Source organism: Megascapheus bottae, chromosome 20, assembly GCF_031878675.1.
Source record: "Megascapheus bottae isolate mThoBot1 chromosome 20, mThoBot2.hap1, whole genome shotgun sequence".
Classification (NCBI taxonomy): Eukaryota; Metazoa; Chordata; class Mammalia; order Rodentia; family Geomyidae; genus Megascapheus; species Megascapheus bottae.
Window position 1 is genome coordinate 11,083,225 of NC_143528.1, and position 19,077 is coordinate 11,102,301.

At 41.9% G+C, this 19,077-nt stretch overlaps 1 protein-coding gene across 1 annotated transcript; it reads left to right on the forward strand.

Moving 5' to 3' along the window:
- The first annotated feature begins 3,528 nt into the window (after positions 1-3,528).
- Saraf (store-operated calcium entry associated regulatory factor) lies at positions 3,529-18,678 on the forward strand. Its single transcript, XM_090353969.1, has 6 exons — positions 3,529-3,769; positions 10,892-11,070; positions 12,503-12,914; positions 15,419-15,551; positions 16,122-16,276; positions 18,456-18,678. The coding sequence occupies exons 1-6, from the start codon at positions 3,667-3,669 to the stop codon at positions 18,479-18,481; spliced, it is 1,008 nt and encodes a 335-aa protein (XP_090210095.1). The 5' UTR covers positions 3,529-3,666; the 3' UTR covers positions 18,482-18,678.
- The last annotated feature ends 399 nt before the right edge of the window (positions 18,679-19,077 follow it).

Consider the following 19,077-nt stretch of genomic DNA (forward strand, 5'->3'; position numbering starts at 1 on the left):
TCTACCACTTGAGCCACAGCACCACTTCTGGCATTTTTCTATGTATGTGGTACCAAGGAATCGAACCGGAGTCTTCATGCATCCTAGGCAAGCACTCTACCAGTAGGCCAAACTCCTGGTCCTTCCAACATGCTTTTAAGAGAGCTGTTAGGAAGCTTAAGGCATTGCCCACCCTGTTTCCTTACACTGTTTCTAGGGTTAGCTCAACATGTGTTTAGAAACCAGATCAGATCACTGGTTTTGAGGCTTAATGTCTCAAAACTATTTTTTTTCTTATTTAGGGCAAAAATGTTCTATTATCATCATCACTTTCCTTTACCATAAAAGGTTTTCCGCTTAGGGACTATGTGAGCAAATCCACAGGCACACTTGAACAAGTGCCTGGAGTATGTGCTGAGTAGACATCATCGGTGTACTTCCAGATCTCTGCCCTGCAGCAATTAGATACATCTTTTTCTTTAGCCCTATTGAACTGAGTGGTGAGATGCTATGGTTTGAACTTGGCTTTAGAAGCATCTTTGGAAATCCAGTCCTCCAATGCCACAGTGTTGAGATGTGGGGTTTTTTTTGGGGGGGGGCAGTTAGGCCATCAGGGGCCTATCCTGACATGCATTAACCACCATTGTGAGCACATGAGTTTTCTTATTCTCTTTCTTTCTTTCTTTCTTTCTTTCTTTCTTTCTTTTTTTCTTTCTTTCTTTCTTTCTTTCTTTCTTTCTTTCTTTCTTTTTTTGTGGGTCATGGTGCTTGAACTCGGCCTGGGCACTATCCCTGAGCTCTTCAGCTCAAGGCTGCCACCTTATCCATGAGCCAGGCCCCACTTCCCATTTTCTAGAGGTTAATTGGAGATAAGAGTCTCAGGTCCTTTTGTGCCTGGACTGGCTTTGAACCTTGATCCTCAGATCTCAGCCTCCCAAGTAGCTAGGATTACAGGCATGAGCCACTGTGCCCGGCTGAGTTTTCTTATTCTTTCCTGACAATTCTTCAGCCTGATTTTATGATGCAGCAAGGTAGATGGTGCTCACAAAAAGCAGCTCTTGGACTTCCCAGCCATTAGAACTGGAAGAACTGGAAAGAATTCTCTGTTCTTCATAAATTAGTCTATGGTATCATTGCAACACAAAGCTAAGATCATAGAATTTCTGGGAAGGTAAATGATTTCATCCTAAGTGTTGTCACAATACTTTTGCTTGTTTTATTCTATGGCATTCCATTCTTAAGCAAGGATGATTTGGGGACAGTCCTGATCAGTGGTAGAAAGTAATAGGTTCACATGTCAAGGTCATGGGTTGGGTCTCAGGAAAGATCACAGGGTTATTTTTTTTTTTTTTTTTTGCCAGTCCTGGGGCTTAAACTCAGGGCCTGAGCACAGTCCTTTTTGCTCAAGGCTAGGCTAATGCTCTTTCACCTGAGCCACAGCACCACTTCTGGCTCTTTCTGTGTATGTGCTATGGACAAATGGACCCCAGGGCTTCCTGCATGCTAGGTGAGCACTCTACCACTAGGCTGTGCTCCAGGCCAGGAAAGATCGCATTAAAAAAAAACTTTTTAAACCTCCTATACATCACCTTTATAATTATATGTACATATATTTAGAACAAGAAAGCCTTTTTAAGGGTGAAAAAGTACAGCAGCAGTGGGGCTGGGAGTTTGGCCTAGTGGTAGACTGCTTGCCTGGCATTCATGAAGACTCGGGGTTTGATTCCTTGGTACTACTTACACAGAAAAAGCTGGAAGTGGTGCTGTAGCTCAAGTGGTAGAGCCTTGAGAAAACCCAAACAGCGCTTGGACCCTGAGTTCAAGCCCCAGGCTGGCAAAACAAAACATAAAAAGTACAGCAGCGGAGCTCACTGGACAGTGATAAAAGTGAACTATACAACTTGTGTGTAGAGATGGGAGGAGGGAACAGAAGACATTGTACAAAAGGAAATGTACTCATTACCTGACTCAAGTAATTGTAATCTCTCTGGACATCACCTCTATAATAACAATAAAGCAAATTTTTTTTCCTGTGGGGGAGTCCTCCTACCTCTTTCTCCTAAGTGCTGGGATTATAGTCATCTACCACCACATGTAGCACATCTATTCTCATGGCCTTACATGCCATTTTCATATTTACAGTATCACCACAAATTAACCTTAGTTGTGAACTTGGGATTTGCATATCTAATGTCTACATGACATGTCTACCATTCACCTCAAATACTGAAAACAGAATTCCCTTATCTCTACAGTATTCTCACCTGGCTTGGTCTGACTTAAGTCTCACCCAGGTTCTCCTCTTGTTTCACTAATCGCCTAATTTATTTTGTTGCAGTCATGCTGGTTTGTTTGCCTCTCAATGTCCCAAATTTTGTTTTATTCACTGTAGTATAGAAATGGGATGCTTAGCACAGCGCCTGGTAACACATAAAAGGCTAGTTGAATTACCGTTCCTCAGATCACAAAGGGGACTTTTTCATCCGATCTCTGACTATGAAGGCCAGTCTCATTTTATTTTCCTTACATTTTTTAAATTTGCATCAAGGGGATTTCATTTTGGTGTCCATATAAGCATACAATGTTTTTTGACCACACTCATCCCTCTTGATCACTCTCTTTTCTTCCTCCTCATCGCACCAATCTCAACACATTTCAGAATGCTTCACTGTTAAAATTGGTTGTAGCCGTGCACAGTGGCTCATGCCTGTAATCCTAGCTACTCAGGAGTCTGAGATCTGAGGATCAAGGTTCAAAGCCAGCCCGGGCACAAAAGGACCTGAGACTCTTATCTCCAATTAACCTCTAGAAAATAGGAAGTGGGACTTGGCTCAAGAGTAAGGTGGTAGCCTGGAGCTGAAGAGCTCAGGGACAGCGTTCAGGCCTAATACAAGCCCCATGAATCACCCCCAAAAAAATCGTTTGTATTTTCCTCAAAGGACTTATTGCTACCTGTTATTTTTACTGCTTAATGTGCTACTTCAATGTAAGCTTCCTGTGTACGGGGATATTGCCTGCATTCTCCACACCTAAAGCAATGCCTGAAATGAAGCTCGAAGAGCTTTTTTTCCCCCTATTCAAGCAATATGGTCTCCTCTAGACTTGTCACTGTCTCCTTCTCACGGCTTCTATGTATAAAGTAAGCATTTTAAAGGTTGACCTCTGAAATAATACCATGTATTTCCTTGTTACCTTTCCCCGCAGTCTTCTCTGTTTTTAGTAAACACAAATAGAACATTCGTGATGTGCCAAGCTAGATGTTGAGCACAAAGCTGAATAAAAATAAAGGGTGGAATATTATTGAGGTTTTGGAAACAGCCAGACTAAACATCTAGGATCTTCCATCTTATGGTTCCGGGAGTCCCTGCTAGCAGGTGCCCAGGCCTCTTGGCCCCCCGGGCGTCTGAGCCCCGCCCCCTCCAGGCCCCGCCCCCTCCAGGCCCCGCCCCCGCCAGGTCCCCGGCCCCAGGGGGCGGGGCCAGCAGCGTCCATTCAGGTGCCCTCACGTACCGCAGCGGCAGTGACGTCAGGCTGGCGCAGGGCTGCGGCTCTGCAGTACCACCATCCCTCCCCAGCCGCAGGTTCTCGCTGTGGCTGCGCAGCGGCGCGCCGAACCCCCCCTCCCTCGCAGCCCGTCGCGGGCCCCAGAGCGCCTGGTGCCGCCGCGCGCCGTCTTCACCCAGCGCCATGGCCGCGGCTGGCGGGCGGGGAGGCGCCGAGCGCTGCCTGCTCTTCGATCTGCTTCTGCTTCTGCTGATCGCGGGCCCCGCATTGTGCTGGAACGACCCTGGTGAGTACTGTCGGCGTCCTCCGCCGGCCCCGTCCCCCGCCAGCCGGGTCCTGCCATCCTCGGCCGGAGGACACCGACCCCCCCCCCCCCCCAATTCCGTCGGCTCGGCAGTCTGTCCGCATCCGGAGCGCCTGGGCTCCTCGACTGGGAAGGCTGGCAGTGGGCGGGGCGGGACGATCCTAGAAGTCCCCATTATGCCTTCTTCTGGACCCCCGGCTTCCCAGGTCACGGCCCTCGTCCTTGGGTCCCACTGGCCCCCCGGACCCTCCCCTGCGCGTCGTTGGTGATGGCTGCCTGATGTCGTCGTCGCCTGGTGAGTTAGCATGGCCGCCTGTTGCTAGGCTTGTAGCTGTCACGCCACTGGCGGCCTGAGTCATACTCGGCGGACTCGGGGCCCTGAATTACGTCTGCCAGCTTGGTTTCTAGAATCACGGACCGCTCAGCTTTTGTGAGCACGACTCTGGCTTCTAGCGGAGTGCATTTGATGACGACCGCGTTTCCCCGTTGACTTTCCCCATGCACAGCTGCGCGCTGTGGCTCCAGCCTGTAATCCCAGTTACTCGGGAGGCGGGCATCTGGGGATCCGGTGGGAGGCTAACATGGCTGAGGGCAGTCATACACCTGTCTTCTATCCCCAGCTGTCAGGGTGGCAGATCAGGCTGTTGTGGGCATACAGCTAGATCCTACTTCAAAGATAACTGGTGCAAGAAGCATAGCTCAAGTGGCTCCATTTTTTCCCTCTCTCATTTTAGGCCACAGTACGCAAATGACTTTGAAGGAAGAGGCTCTCAGTGACATTTTTGGTTTGGAGAGTAACAATGTTAAGGTGAAGAAAGAATGTGGTAGTTGGTAGATTAGGACATACGTGTTTTTTGTTTGTTTGTTTGTTTTTTTGGCCAGTTGTGGGCTTGAGCTCAGGGCCTGAGCACTGTCCTTGGACTTTCTCAAGGTTAGAGCTCTACCACTTGTGCCCCAGCACCATTTCTGGCTTTTTTCTATGTATGTGGTACCGAGGAATCGAACCCGGGTCTTCGTACATGCTAGGCAAGCACTCTACCACTAGGCCAAACTCCCGGTCCCGACATACCTGTTTTTAAAATTGAAGCAACAGGTTTATTTTAGAAGGTTTCTGATGGTATTGTGGTTTGAACTCAACCTTATAGCCATCACCTGAGCTGTATCACTAGTAGCAGTCCTTTTCTTTCACTGCCTGGGCTGGCATGTACCCTAATTCTCATTTGTGCGTTCCCACTTAGCTGGGAGGAAAGGGGAACACTGCTAGGACCAGCCATTGGTTGAATTGGAATCTCATGAACTTGGGGCTGTCTTTGATCACACCTCTCAGCTCCCATTTCCACTTCCTAAGTAGCTAGCATTATAGCCTTGAATTACCACTCACAGCACCAACAAGTTAGTTTTCCTGTTTTTTAGTATTGTTTTTAAAAATCAGTTTAAATTGGCTATACATAGGCAGATTTCATTGTCACATTTCCAGTATTTTCTAGTCTATCTCATTCCTGCTATCACTATGTTCACAGTCAACAGGTTTCCTTGTTCAGTTTGTGTAGTTGCAGCAATCTTTTTCAACAAATTTCTTTCCATAAGATCTTGTAACATGTTATTTTCAAGCAGGATTAACCTATTTTTTAATTAGCTTACATTAGTTGTACAAGGAGGATTTCATTTTTCCATTTCTCCACATGTTTACATTGTTATTTCTAATTTGGGGGGGGGGGTTGTGGGACTTGAACTCTGGGTCTGGGTGTTGTCCCTGAGCACTACAGCTCAAGGCTAGCGTTCTACCACTTGAGCCACTTATGGTTTTCTGGTGATTAGTTGGAGATAGGAGTCTCATGGACTTTGTAGTGCCCAGGCTGGCTTTGAACCAAGATCCTCAGGTCTCAGCCTCCTGAGTAGGTAGGATTACAGGTATGAGCAACTGTGCCTGGCTCTTTTTTTTTTTTTTTTTTTTTTAATAGAACCATAGCTGGAACTCAGGGCCTCTAGTTTGCTTGGCTTTCTTGTCACAGATAGCGTTCTACCACTTAAGCCATGTCTCTAGCCTGGTTCTTTGCTGGTTAATCGGAGATAGAGTCTCAAAGGAGTTTTCTGTCCCAGCTGACTTGGAACCTGTCTTTTAGGTCTGAGCCTCCTGAGTACCTAGGATTACTGGCTTGAGGCTCTGGTGCCTAGCTGAATAACCCAATTATTATAGATGTTTTATTGCTAAAAACTGAGAAGCCAAGTTGGATTTGTTTTGCTTAAATACACCTAGAAAGCTGGGTAAAAACAAAAGGCTATTCAGGAGGTTGAAATCTGAGTATTTTGGGTAGAAAGTTAGCCCGAGGGTGAAATAGTCTGGGAGACTCTTATCTTAGAAAAAAACTGAAGTAGAGCTGTGGCTTAGGAGCACTAACCTTGAGCAGAAAAAGCTCAGGGATAGTGCTCAAGCCCTGAGTTCAAGCCTCACCATCCTTCTTCCCCCCTTCCCCCCAAAAAAAGGCTTGAATAGAAGTATTAAGCCTAAAATGAAGCAGTTGAGCCTTCAATCAGTTAAGAATAGGGGGTGAGTGGGTTGAATTTACATATGAGGTATTAGAGGAACTACAAAAACTACCACATTTAAATGAATGGTAAGCCACTTCCTGGTGGCTCTTAGTCTACCTTTGTTGTAGAACTGTTGTTCTGGAACAGAAGGCACTCGAATGCTTTGCAGCAGCAACTGGGTTTCTACTTGACTTGAGATCAACTTTGAGGAAATGTTTTATGATGATACTCTACTGGGATATCATGTTTTGTTTACTTGTCCTTAGCTAACGGAGCAATAGTATGTCTCAAAAAACAAACAGCATTCTAAAGAGATTGCCTGAGAATTTTCAGGTTTTGTTTTCTTTTTTTATGCTTGTATTGTGGCTTGAACACAGGACCTCTCGTTCTTGCTTGGCTTTTTACTTAAGGCTGGTGTTCTGCCACTTGAGCCCTATATCCAGTGCCAGTTTTTTGCTGGTTAATTGGAGATAATTATCTCATAGATTTGTCTGCCCAGATTGGTTTCAAACTAAGGTTCTCAGGTCTTAAGATTTCTGAGTAGCTAGGATTATAAGTGTGAACCACAGATCCCTAGTTTATTATTATTTAATCAACTGTAGTCTTTTTTATTGTAATTAATAGAAGGGTTACATTATATTCACCAGATAGAAGGTGCATAACTTCACAAACATTGATAACCTTTCTCATGACATGGTCCCCATTTCCCTCCCCCTCTTCCCCCCCACCCCCGCTTATTTTGATTTCCCCCCTTCCCTATCCAATAACCAATTAAGCACATATAAAATATATCAGATAACAAAGTGGAAAATTGTGACAATATGAGATAACCAAGGGATGGCAAAAGAGATGAGCAATAACATAGTACTTTAAGGACAACAGTCACTCATTATATGGCTTTTGTTTCCTTATCCTGGAGTTCCTTACATTTAGTGTCGTACTATTTGGCCTAATGTCTCTAGATTTTGTTCTGTTGTAAATCTCTGCTAAGAGAGCCCGAGGTTTCTACTGATTATGACAAATGAGGGATACTGTTGGGCCTATGTTCCTTTGAGACTGGCTTACTTCACTTAATATGATTTTTTTCTAAGTGTTTCCATTTCCTTACAAATGGGGTGATGTCGTTCTTTCTGATGGTGGCATAGAATTCCATTGTGTGTAAATACCACATCTTGTCGATCCAATTATCAACTGAGGGACATCTGGGTTGGTTCCATATCTTTGCTATGGTAAATAGTGCTGCAATGAACATTGTTGTGCTAGTGGGTTTAGTATGCCCTTGTTTCTAGATGATTGGGTAAATGCCAAGTAGTAGAATTGCTGGGTCATAGGGGAGCTCTATGTTTAGTCTTTTGAGGAACTGCCATACTGCTTTCTATAGTGGTTGAACGAGTTTGCACTCCCACCAACAGTGTAGTAGTGATCCCTCCTGGCCACATCCCCTCCAGCATCTGTTGTTATTAGTTTTCTTGATCCTGGCCATTCTAAGTGGAGTGAGGTGGAATCTTAGCGTTGTTTTGATTTGCATTTCTTTTATGACCAGAGATGTTGAGCATTTCTTCATGAGTCTATAGGCCATTTTTGTTTCTTCTTCAGAGAAGACTCTCTTTAAGTCTTTGGCCCATTTTTTAATGGGATGGTTGTTTCTTTGGAGATTAGTTTTGGAGTGATTCAATTTTTTGAGCTGTTGAGGCCTTTGTCCTTAACTGTGATCTTATATTGTTTAGGTTACTCTTATTCTGTTGGAAATTTAATTATAAACAAAACAGTGTTGCTCTCAAGGAGCTTATATTTATTGAGGTGAACTAGACAATAAACAAACATATAAATAGCTTACCATGTAATGAAAAGTGGTGTGGACAATGATAAAGAGGACAGGGCATGTCAGCCTGTATTTGCTCAGAGAGGCCACAGTTAAGGTGACATTCCATCAGGAACCTGAAGAAAAAGGAAGGGTAAATAACTTGATATGACTTCGATTTGTACAAGCTTTTCTGAGCTTGCTCTTTGAAAAGTATGGAAGAGTTGGAAGGGAGGCCAGTTATAAGATGGCTTCTAAGGTAAGTCCCAGGGATTAGACCAGGGGAGTGATTGATGGTGGAGCCGATGAGAGGGAGTGGATTGTCTTCTCACTTGTTTCAGTATTCTGATTGATTCAGTGAGGGTTAAGAGAAGGAAAGAAGACATGGATGACTCCATACTTTCTGACTTGCACAACTCAAAGTGTAGACTTGCCATTTTCTGAGATGCTGGAGAATATGGGAGAACTGTGTTTAGGGGTGTTTGATTTTCCTTGAAGTTTGAGACGGACAAGTGGATTTTGGTGTATGTATCTGCGGCTGAGGGAACTCTTATGTGTCTCTTGACTGATGTAACTAGGAGGGGATGGATGTGAGATGAGTCTTTTGTTCTTAGAGCTGAAGGCTCTCCAGAGAGGAAAGATGCTGTGGGTTAAGGATAATGATACCCAGGGGTATACATTTCTGCTAATACTCTTCATACTTAATTACTTACTATTCCTCAAATACTCTGCCAGGTAATTTTAGCAAATTATATCTAAGTTTCACAACAGATTTCAGAATTAATATTATCTTAGTTTTACAAGTGAGCAAAGAAGCTGGTGATGCAAAAGAAGCTAGTGATGCTAATTTAGTGTTCTTTGCATTATTGCAATCTTATTAGGGTAAATTCAAGTTGTGATCAGTCCTGTTATTTAGTTTATTAATGCAGTCTGACTTTGAATACCATTTTTGTTTGTTTCAGTTTGATAGGTATGAAGAAATACTTTGGGTTTACAAAAGTATATGTTATTTTAATATAGTTCTTTAACTTGTAGATCTTTAAGCCTATGTTCTCATACTGTAGATGGGTTTGTTATATTTGTATGGCTAGCTGTGTTAGTGCCAGTTATGAAAGGAGGCATTTTTTTTTTCTTCACGGAATTAAAAATCTCATTTTAAACTGGGCACTGATGGCTCATGCCTGTAATCCTAGTTACTCAAGAGGCTGAGATCTAGGGATTATGGTTCGAAGCCGGGCTGGGAAGAAAAGTCCCAGTGAGACTCTTTATCTCCAATAAACTGGAAGTGGTGCTGTGGCTGAAGTGGTAGAGCACTAGCCTTGAGCACAAAGAAGCTCAGGGACAGCACCAGGCCCTGAGTTCAAGCCATACAAGCACACACACACAATCTCATTTTTCTTTTAATCCAATTCTCACAAATATCTGCACTTATGTTTAGACTTTGTTTTATTTCAGTTCCCTTAACTGTTTCCATTCCAATTTCACACTATCCTAGTGATAGTATTTTTATACCAATGAGTGCATTCTTAAAAAAAATTAACTTTTTGTAGACATTAATTTTTCCAAAGATCCTTTAACATTGTTTCTTTTTCTTTTTTTGTGGGTCATAGGGCTTGAACTCAGCCTGAGCACTGTCTCTGAGCTCTTCAGCTCAAGGCTACCACCCTACCCTTGAGCCAAGCCCCACTTCCCGTTTTCTAGAGGTTAACTGGAGATGAGTCTCAGGTCCTTTTGTGCCCAGGCTGGCTTTGAACCTTGATCCTCAGATCTCAGCCTCCTGAGTAGCTAGAGCTCTACCACTTGAGCCACAGCACCACGTCTGGCTTTTTCTATGTATGTGGTACTGAGGAATTGAACCCAGGTTTTCATGCATGCTAGGCAAGCATTCTACCACTAGGCCAAACTCCCAGCTCCTGAACTTTTGTTTTTCTAATTTAGCAATAATGATATAGAATATGTGAAAAAGAACCATCAGCTTAAATGAAGGGAGAGCTTAAAGATGTGATCATTTGAATTTTTTCTCCATATATTTTTTATTGTAATTAATAGAACGGTTACATGATATTTGTCAGATAGATGGTGCATTAATTCCAATACACTGATACCCTTTCAAATGTCTTGGTCCCCATTTCCCTCCCCCCCTTCATCTTGTTTTCCCCCCTTCCCTATCCAATTTCAGATAACCAAATACAAATATATCCGATATATTAGGTAACAAAGTGAGGTACTGTAACAATATGAGATAACCAAGGGACAGCAAAAGTGATGAGAGATAACATAGTACCTTAAGAACAACAATCATTCATTATATGGCTTATGTTTACATCATATTTTAAATGACAAGTTTAACAAACAAGTGTTCAAGGAGGGAATCTCTAATTACAATCTCTGGGACTTAGTATTTAGAACTTAATCAAAATTAGGCTAAGGGTTTGTATGTCATAGAAACATATCAATTTATGAAATAAAACATTATGTCTATAGAGTCATAGGTTTTTATGTCTATATAGTTATGTTTGTATTTCCATTACCACGTCCGTAGCTTTGAGTATACAGTTATTGAGTCCTTACTCTTGTACTCTTTGATCATTTGAATTGTATGTGAAAGACCTGATTGTTAAAAGGATGGTTTTAAGAAACTGGTATTCATCTTTCTATCCTTCTCAAAAGGCAAGAAACTTTGTTTTGAAACCATTCCCTTTGAAGTTCTGTGAGGATGAATCTGTTTCTGTTGAACAGATATTTACTCTGGGTTCACCTGTGTTCTATTTCAGACAGAATGCTCTTGCGGGATGTAAAGGCTCTAACGCTCCACTATGACCGCTACACCACCTCCCGGAGGCTAGATCCAATCCCACAGTTAAAGTGTGTTGGAGGCACTGCTGGCTGTGATTCTTACATCCCTAAAGTCATACAGTGTCAGAACAAAGGCTGGGATGGCTATGATGTGCAGGTAATATATATCCATTAGGTTGATAATAGGTTTTCTTTTGTTTTTGTGCTCTACCATGGCTTCAGTCCTTCTTGACAGTTTAAATGGGATTTTTAGTCCAGAAACTGCTTATTGGGACATTCATTTTGGGAGGAAGCCCATCTGGAAAATCTCAGGTATAAATAAATAAACATGTGGGAGTGAATCTGTGACTCAAGTAATAGAACCCTAGCCTTGAGCTGAAGAGCTCAAGGAAAGCCCCCAGGCTGAGAGATCAAGCCCCATGATGGACCAAAAACCAACCAAACCCCCAAAACATTCATTTTTCCACTGGAAGAAACATTTTTTAAAATAAATGAAATGATTTTAAAGCTTGGAAATATTGATTTGAATTTTCTTACTATGGCCCCAGGACTGGCAAAAAAAACCCCCAACAATAACAACAACAAATAGAATAATTAAAAAATAGTGAAGTAGCGACAAGAACACAAGATATTAGGATTTTAAAGGAACAATCAAGAAAGTAAAGGTATAGGCCACAGAATGGGAGAAAACTTTACAAATCATATCTGATGAAGAACCTGAATTATATCGTTCACCATCTGAGAAATGCAAAGGAAACATAAAAAAGATAACATTCTGGGGCTGGGAGTGTGGCTTAATGATAGAGTGCTTGCTTTGCGTGCATGAAACCCTGAGTTCCATTCCTCAGTACCACATAAACAGAAAAATTTAGAAGTGGTGCTGTGGCTCAAGTAGTAGAGTACTAACATTGAACAAAAGAAGCTCAGGGATGGTGCTTAGGCCCTGAGTTCAAGCTCCAGGACTGGCATGCAACTGGCACACACACACACATACACATACAAAGCTGGGCATTAAGGTGGACTTCTGTAATCCTGGTTCATGGTATAGGTATAGGTTCATCTGAGGCCAGCCAAGTATAAGACCATAGCTGGAAAATAACTAAAGCAAAAAAAGGATAGAGGCATGGCTCAAATGGGAGGTCCTGAGTTCAAACCCCAGTAACATCAAAAGAAAAAGAAAAAGGAAGTGTAACATATATGTCTCACTCAGCTTAGGAAGTACAATAGTCACATCAAGATTACCTTTGACATGTGCAGTTTGCCTCTGTAACTGAAAAACTCATTGTCCTGAAATTTCATTATTGCCCTTGGCTGCATTTTATGCTTTTATGACATGTACAGTCTAATGTATGTTAAATAAAATGTCTTTTCTTTCTCCCTTTCTTCCTCCCCCCTTCTCTCCCCCCTCCCTGTCTCTCTCCCTCTCCCTTTCTCTCCCTCTCTTTCCTTCCTCTTTTTTTTCCCCTATGTATGTGGTACCAAGGAATTATACCTGGTATTGGTGCATGCTAGGCAAGCACTCTACCACTAGGCCACACTCCCCAAAAGTTTTTTGTTATGTACCTACTTCTTTTTTCTTTTTTCCACAGTGGGAATGCAAGACTGATTTAGATGTTGCATACAAATTTGGGAAAACGGTAGTAAGCTGTGAAGGCTACGAGTCCAGTGAAGACCAGTACGTACTCAGAGGCTCCTGTGGCTTGGAGTATAACTTAGATTATACAGACATTGGCCTGAAGAAACTGAAAGAGTCTGGAAAACACCCTGGTTCTTCGTTCTCTGATTATTATTACAAGTGGTATTCTGCAGATTCCTGTGGCCTTGGTGGACTGATCACGATTGGGGTGTTGCTTACCATTGCCTTTGTGGTTTACAAGTTGTTCCTCAGTGACGGGCAGTGTTCTCCTCCACCGTATTCTGAGTACCCTCCATATAATCACCATTCTCAGAGGTTCAGCTCCGCAGGAGCCCCTCCTCCAGGCTTTAAGACTGAGTTTACAGGTAGGTTTTCTTCAGTGGCAGACATGAAGTCATGATTCTTGTGCTAGTCTGAAATAGAGAATGATTGCACTGGGTAACTAAAGTCTTTTTTAGTTTCTTTTGGTCTTATCTTTCAGTTTCTTTTACTTCTATTCTAGTTCTTTGCATACATTCATTGTGATTACTAGCTTAATGGTGTTTAATTAAGTAGTAAATTATCACCATCAGGACAACTAGATAACATCAATTCATTAAGTATTATGGGTCTTATAAAGGGTAATACATGTGCTACCAGAAGAAAATAAATTTACTTTGGGCAAACGTTTCTTTTTTTGTGCTGACCCTAGGGCTTGATCTCCATCTAGGCACTATCCTTAAGTTTCTTTTGCTCAAGACTAGTGCTCTACCAATTGAGCCACAGCTCTACTTTCAACTTTTTGGTGTTTAATTGGAGATAAGAGTCTCCTGGGCTTTCCTACCCATGCTCGCTTTGAACTGTGATCCTCAGATCTTAGCCTAGTAGCTAGGATTATAAGTGTGAGCCACTAGTGTTCAACCAATTTTTTTTTTTTAATTTTTTTGGTGGATCATGGGGCTTGAACTCTGGGCCTGGCTGCTGTCCTTTAGATCAAGGCTACTGCCTTACGCCTGGAGCCTCAATCCCATTTTCTATTTTCTAGAGGTTAACTGGAGATAAGTCTCACATTCTTAGTGCCAGGGCTGGTTTTGAACCATGATCCTCACATCTTAGCCTCCTGAGTAGCTAGGATTCCTGACTTGAACCACCACCCCCAGCTCCAGCCAAAGATTTCTTAAACAAAACACAAAAATATTAGTCATAAAAGGAAACATGGATAAATTATATTTTATTTAAATTAAGAACTTCTGTTCATCAGAAGACACTATTAAATGAGTAAAAAGGTAGCCACATTTTAAGAGACCCTATTTGTAAATTTTAATTCCAGCAAAATACTTCTCTCTGGAATATATGAAGATATCCCATAAATTTCAGGGAAAAAAATCCCATTGTAAAAATGGGCAGGAGAAGTAAAGAGCTACGATGTAATAAAATCATACCCAGATGGCCAATATTACTGTCTTTAGGGAAGTACTCTTACTGTGCTCAAAAACTGTGCACAAAAATGTTCCTAACCAGTTTTGTTCACAGTAGCCTCAACTGAGAAATAGAGTAAGTATCTGAATAGGGTAAATTGTGACAGCTGTATGAAGTATGGAAAACTTGTTGATAATATGCAGCAGTAGTGGACTGTGAGTGTGGCAGAATGCTTGCCTAGCATGCATGAAGCCCTGGATTCGATTCCTTGGTACCACATACACAGAAAGAGCTGGAAGTGGTGTTATGGCTCAAGTGGTAGAGCACTAGCCTTGAGAAAGCTCAAGAACAGTGCTCAAGCCCTGAGTTCAAACCCTAGGACTGGCAAAAAAAAAAAATGCAGCAGTAGAGTTGACTGTCATAAGCATATTTCTGTATGATCCTGTTTATTAAAAGCTCAGGAATGACTGGAATCAGGTATAGTGATAAAAGTGCTTATCTGGATAAAGGTGGGGAATTCCTATAAGCCTTCTAGGTGCTGAAATGGTAAATTGATGTGGGTGATGGATACATGAATTTGTATATGCATACAGGTTTGCTGTGTCATCCATGTAAGATTAGCATGCTTCCTTGTATAGGTTGTGTATGTATTGTATATGTGTGTGTATAGCAGAAGAAACTTTTTTGAGCTGGGTTCTGTAATCTTAGCTACTCAGGAGGCTGAGATCTGAGGATCACAGTTCAAATCCAGCTGGGCAGGAAAGTCTATGGGACTTATCTCCAATTTACCACCAGAAAACTGAAAGTAGCCCTGTGGCTCTAGGGGTAGGGCAGTAGCCTTGAGCTGAAGAGCTCAGGTACAGTACCCAGGCCCAGAGTTCAAGCCCTTTGACAAAAAAAAAAATAAAAAAAAAAAGATATTTGATATTTGTTTTTATTTTATTTTTAAAAATTTTTTTTGGGGGGGGGTTGGTGGCTGAGCTGGCTTTGATCCTTGATCCTCAAATCTCAGTCTCCTGAGTAGCTAGGATTATAGGTGTGAGCCATGGTGCCTGGCTTTTTTAAGATTTAACTTGACAACTGAAACATAAATATCTGGCTGGCTCCCTTTCTCCATTAGGGACTTAGGTATAGGCTCTCACCTGGAGTCCTAAAGATGTTTACCATGCAGGAAGGAAGTAACCTCCAAAAGTGGGGCCATCTCTTAGTAGCTGATCTTGATCAGGGGAGATGTAAAGACTTTCGACCATAATTCCAGGATACATCCCTCTTTCTCCGTTTCTGAGGAAAATGTGTTTCAGAATTATAAACTGATAGTTCACAATCTCATTTTGAATAAACTTGTTTATAACCTGAGAGCTGAATGTTATTAGTAGGTAGTGCTATACACATGAGACAACTGAAATGCCAATGTTAGCTATAAAGGTTGTGTTGAAGTGGGAATACCTAGTGTTAATATTTTTATTTTAAGGACCTCACAATACTGGCCGAGGTGCAGCATCTGGGTTTGGAAGTGCCTTTGCAGGATATGAAAATTCAGGACCAGGGTTCTGGACTGGCCTGGGAACCGGAGGAATACTAGGATATTTGTTTGGCAGCAATCGGTAAGCTTTACATTTACTTTGTACAACATTTCCTTTGAGGTTTCCTTGTTTTGCTCACTAGTTTCCACTGCATTTGATTTTGTAAAGGAAATTTGATTCTTTGGATGGGTAAGGCATGTCACAAGCTCTTTAGTTAAAACTGCATCATTTGCCTTCGTTGTGTTACTTTGTATATCAGTCATCATTATAGACATCTGAGAAAATGAGAAGTCAGAGAAGGACATATTTGGGGAAGGATCAGTTAGGGTAGGAGGGTAGGAGGTTTGGTAGGAGGAGGAAGAACGATGTAACCCTGGACATAGGCTGGGGCCAGAGTTTGGAGTGTTTTGAATGTTGTTGGCAGTTTAGATTTTACTTGCAAATTAAGAAGGAACCTTCACTTTACTTTCTTCCCTCATAGCAATGACTATAACAATGGCAGATACAAAACACAACTTACCTTATGTTAATCCTGATGCGCTGGAGAATTCATGAAACAATACTTTTTTTTTCTCATAGTTTAGAAACAGCAAGGCAATTAAAAATTATCGTCCCGAGAGAGACACCTAACCCACTTTTGTGTCTTTAAAGAGCAGCAACACCCTTTTCAGACTCATGGTACTACCCATCTTATCCTCCTTCGTACTCCAGCACGTGGAATAGTCGTGCTTACTCACCACTTGGTGGAGGCTCTGGGAGCTATTCGGCATGTTCGCATCCCGAGACAAAAACCAGATCTGCTTCAGGTAAGAGCAGAGGTGCACGTGTTCCTGACATGTGGCAGCCAACTTGTTTTGGAACTTAAAGAGACGGCTATATACTTAGCACTTATGACTTTACTTGGTAGGTACACAGTTAACCAAGATTAAAGGGTATTTCAGATTCATTCTTTCCTTCTGTTCTAAACATTTTTCAGAAATCTAGTGCAGGACAAGAGGTGTGGCTCCAGTGGTAGAGTCCTTTTCTGCATGAGGCCCTGGGTATAGTCCTCAAGTGTTACAAAAAGTGAAGAATAATAAGCCAGTGGAGTTGACTTGGACTCAGCCCACCACTAACCAGATTTTTCATTTAAATCTTCCTGGCTTTTAGGTCTGGGAGACTCCTAGTCTTAAACTAGAATTTATAAAAGTATTAAGCTTGAACTTTTTAAATTCAGGAAAATTAAAAAAATTTGATTTATGCATCAAGTAATTGTGAAAAGTGTGATTATAGTGTTTTCTACAAAGACTAGACAGACTATTTTGTGAAAAATAAAAACAAAGCCAACCTTCTCCCCTCCAAAACCAGGAAGTGACGCTGTGGCTCAAGTGGTAGAGGGTTAGTCTTGAGCTGAAGGACTTAGGGACAGCACCCAGGCATGCCCCCCCAAATAAACAATCCCACAAAGATATGATATAAAAACAATATAGGCAGGGAGCGTGGCCTAGTGGTAGAGTGCTTGCCTAGCATGCACAAAAACCTGGGTTCGATTACTTGGTACCACATATATAGAAAAAGCTGAAGTGGTGCTGTGGCCTCAAGTAGTAGGCTCTAGCCTTGAGAATGCCCAAGGATAGTGCTCAAGCCCCAGGACTGGCATCAAACAAACAACCAAAAAACAACCAACCCTCCCCCCCAAAAAAACAAATAAAAAACTGATAACTAACCAGCAGAAAATGACAGGTGTTAGATAAAGAGGAATTTCTAGACTAATATGGGTTAAGATATCTTCTTCAGGCAAAAGAAACTGTAGAGCCATGAATAATTCTTGAAATCAATATATTTAAATTGTTTAAAAGTGAATATTTTTTTTTTTTTTTTGTGGGTTGTGGGGCTTGAACTAGGCCTGCGCACTATCCCTGAGCTCTTCAGCTCAAGGCTACCACCCTACCCTTGAGCCAAGCCCCACTTTCGTTTTCCTGTGGTTAGTTGGAGATAAGAGTCTCAGGTCCTTTTGTGCCCAGGCTGACTTTGAACCTCGATCCTTAGATCTCAGCCTCCTGAATAGCTAGGATTACAGGCGTGAGCCACTGTGCATGGCTACAACCAATTTTAGCAGTGAAGCATTCTGAAATGTGTGAGCCCCAGGACTGGCAAAAAAAAAAAAATAGTGTATATAACCAGGAGGGCAAGAGGTGTGGCTCAAATGTAGAGTACCAGCCATGAGGCCCTGACTTCAAGCTCCAATACCCGCCCCCCCCCCAAAAGGAATAGTATTTCCATATAACACTAGAATCTCTATAGACTTTAAATCTAGATTACTTATAATATGTACTGTAATTAAATACTGTGTAAATAGTTGTTATACTGTACCATTTAGGGGAAGAATGGTAGAAAAAAGGCTATGCGTGTTCACTACAGATGGCATTTTTTCTTGAATATTTCCAACTGCAATTGGTTGAGTCCATGTTTGTGAAGCCCACAGATACAGAGGGCCAACAGTGCGTAGCAACAGACATGTGTTCACTTGTGCTCTGATGAAGAAGCACAAGGCTGTTTGTATCATCTCTATTATGATATCCAAGTCTCACCGGTCACTGAAAGTCTCTGCCTTTCCCTCACTTCTGCTGACGTACTAGACTTGAGAAGTAGCAAGGTTTGGTTTCTCTGCCCTTTTGGCTTGGACTTTGAGTGTTGGTTGTTCCATGGTAGCCCACCATAGAGTGCACCCTCTTTGATTTTTGACTAAAAATGGTTCCTAGTAAGTGTATGTACCAACTCTTGACAATTTAATGTGCTGGATTGCTTTTTGTATTCTACCTACTGGCTCATTGTCTCCTCCCCTCAACTCCATCCTTTGCTAATAGTAAACATGCATTTCTAATTATTTCTCTCTTTCTTGATAATAAGGTTTAGACTCCTGCTTGCTAGGAAACACTCTCACTGTAGCCATTTTAGCCATACCTCCAGCCCTTTTAACTAACACAGATTTTGCTCTTATTCTAGGATATGGTGGTACTAGAAGACGATAAAGTAAAAAGTTGGAAGTCAAACACTGGATGCAGAATTTCTGATTTTTCATCACTTTCTTTTTAAAGTGCTACCTGCTAACATCTGGGAAAAGGGAATATCCCAACGTTCTGTGGGCTTTTGTCCTGTAGAGCTTTTTGTATGCTATTATCTGTGGCTAAGAGTGATATATGTGACAAAGCGCTTATGTACTGTGTGGTAGGTGTATACTGTAGTTGTGGAAAGCTGTGATTACTGTGGAATGCTGGAAATGTACTGTTTCTTCCCTGTGATGCTGTAGCACACATTGAGCATGAAGGAGCTGTGCTGATAGGAACAGAGAATTAACTTAGCTGGTTTTACCTCAGAGAAATAATATTCTATTTGGTATCACCTTATTTGGTGTTTGCTGTTCTTTGAACATTTAAACCAAGCTTTGTACTACTAATTATGTATGCTAATTTATGGCTTCAGATCACTTTTGTGATCTTGAATTTGAGTCCTAGGGTGGTAAGCTTTTGGTGAGTATTACCTTTTATAGGAAAAGGTAGAAACTATGCATGTGAAGGTTGTTTTGAATAATTGTGTGCTTACAAAAATGCTTGAAACCCCCCATATT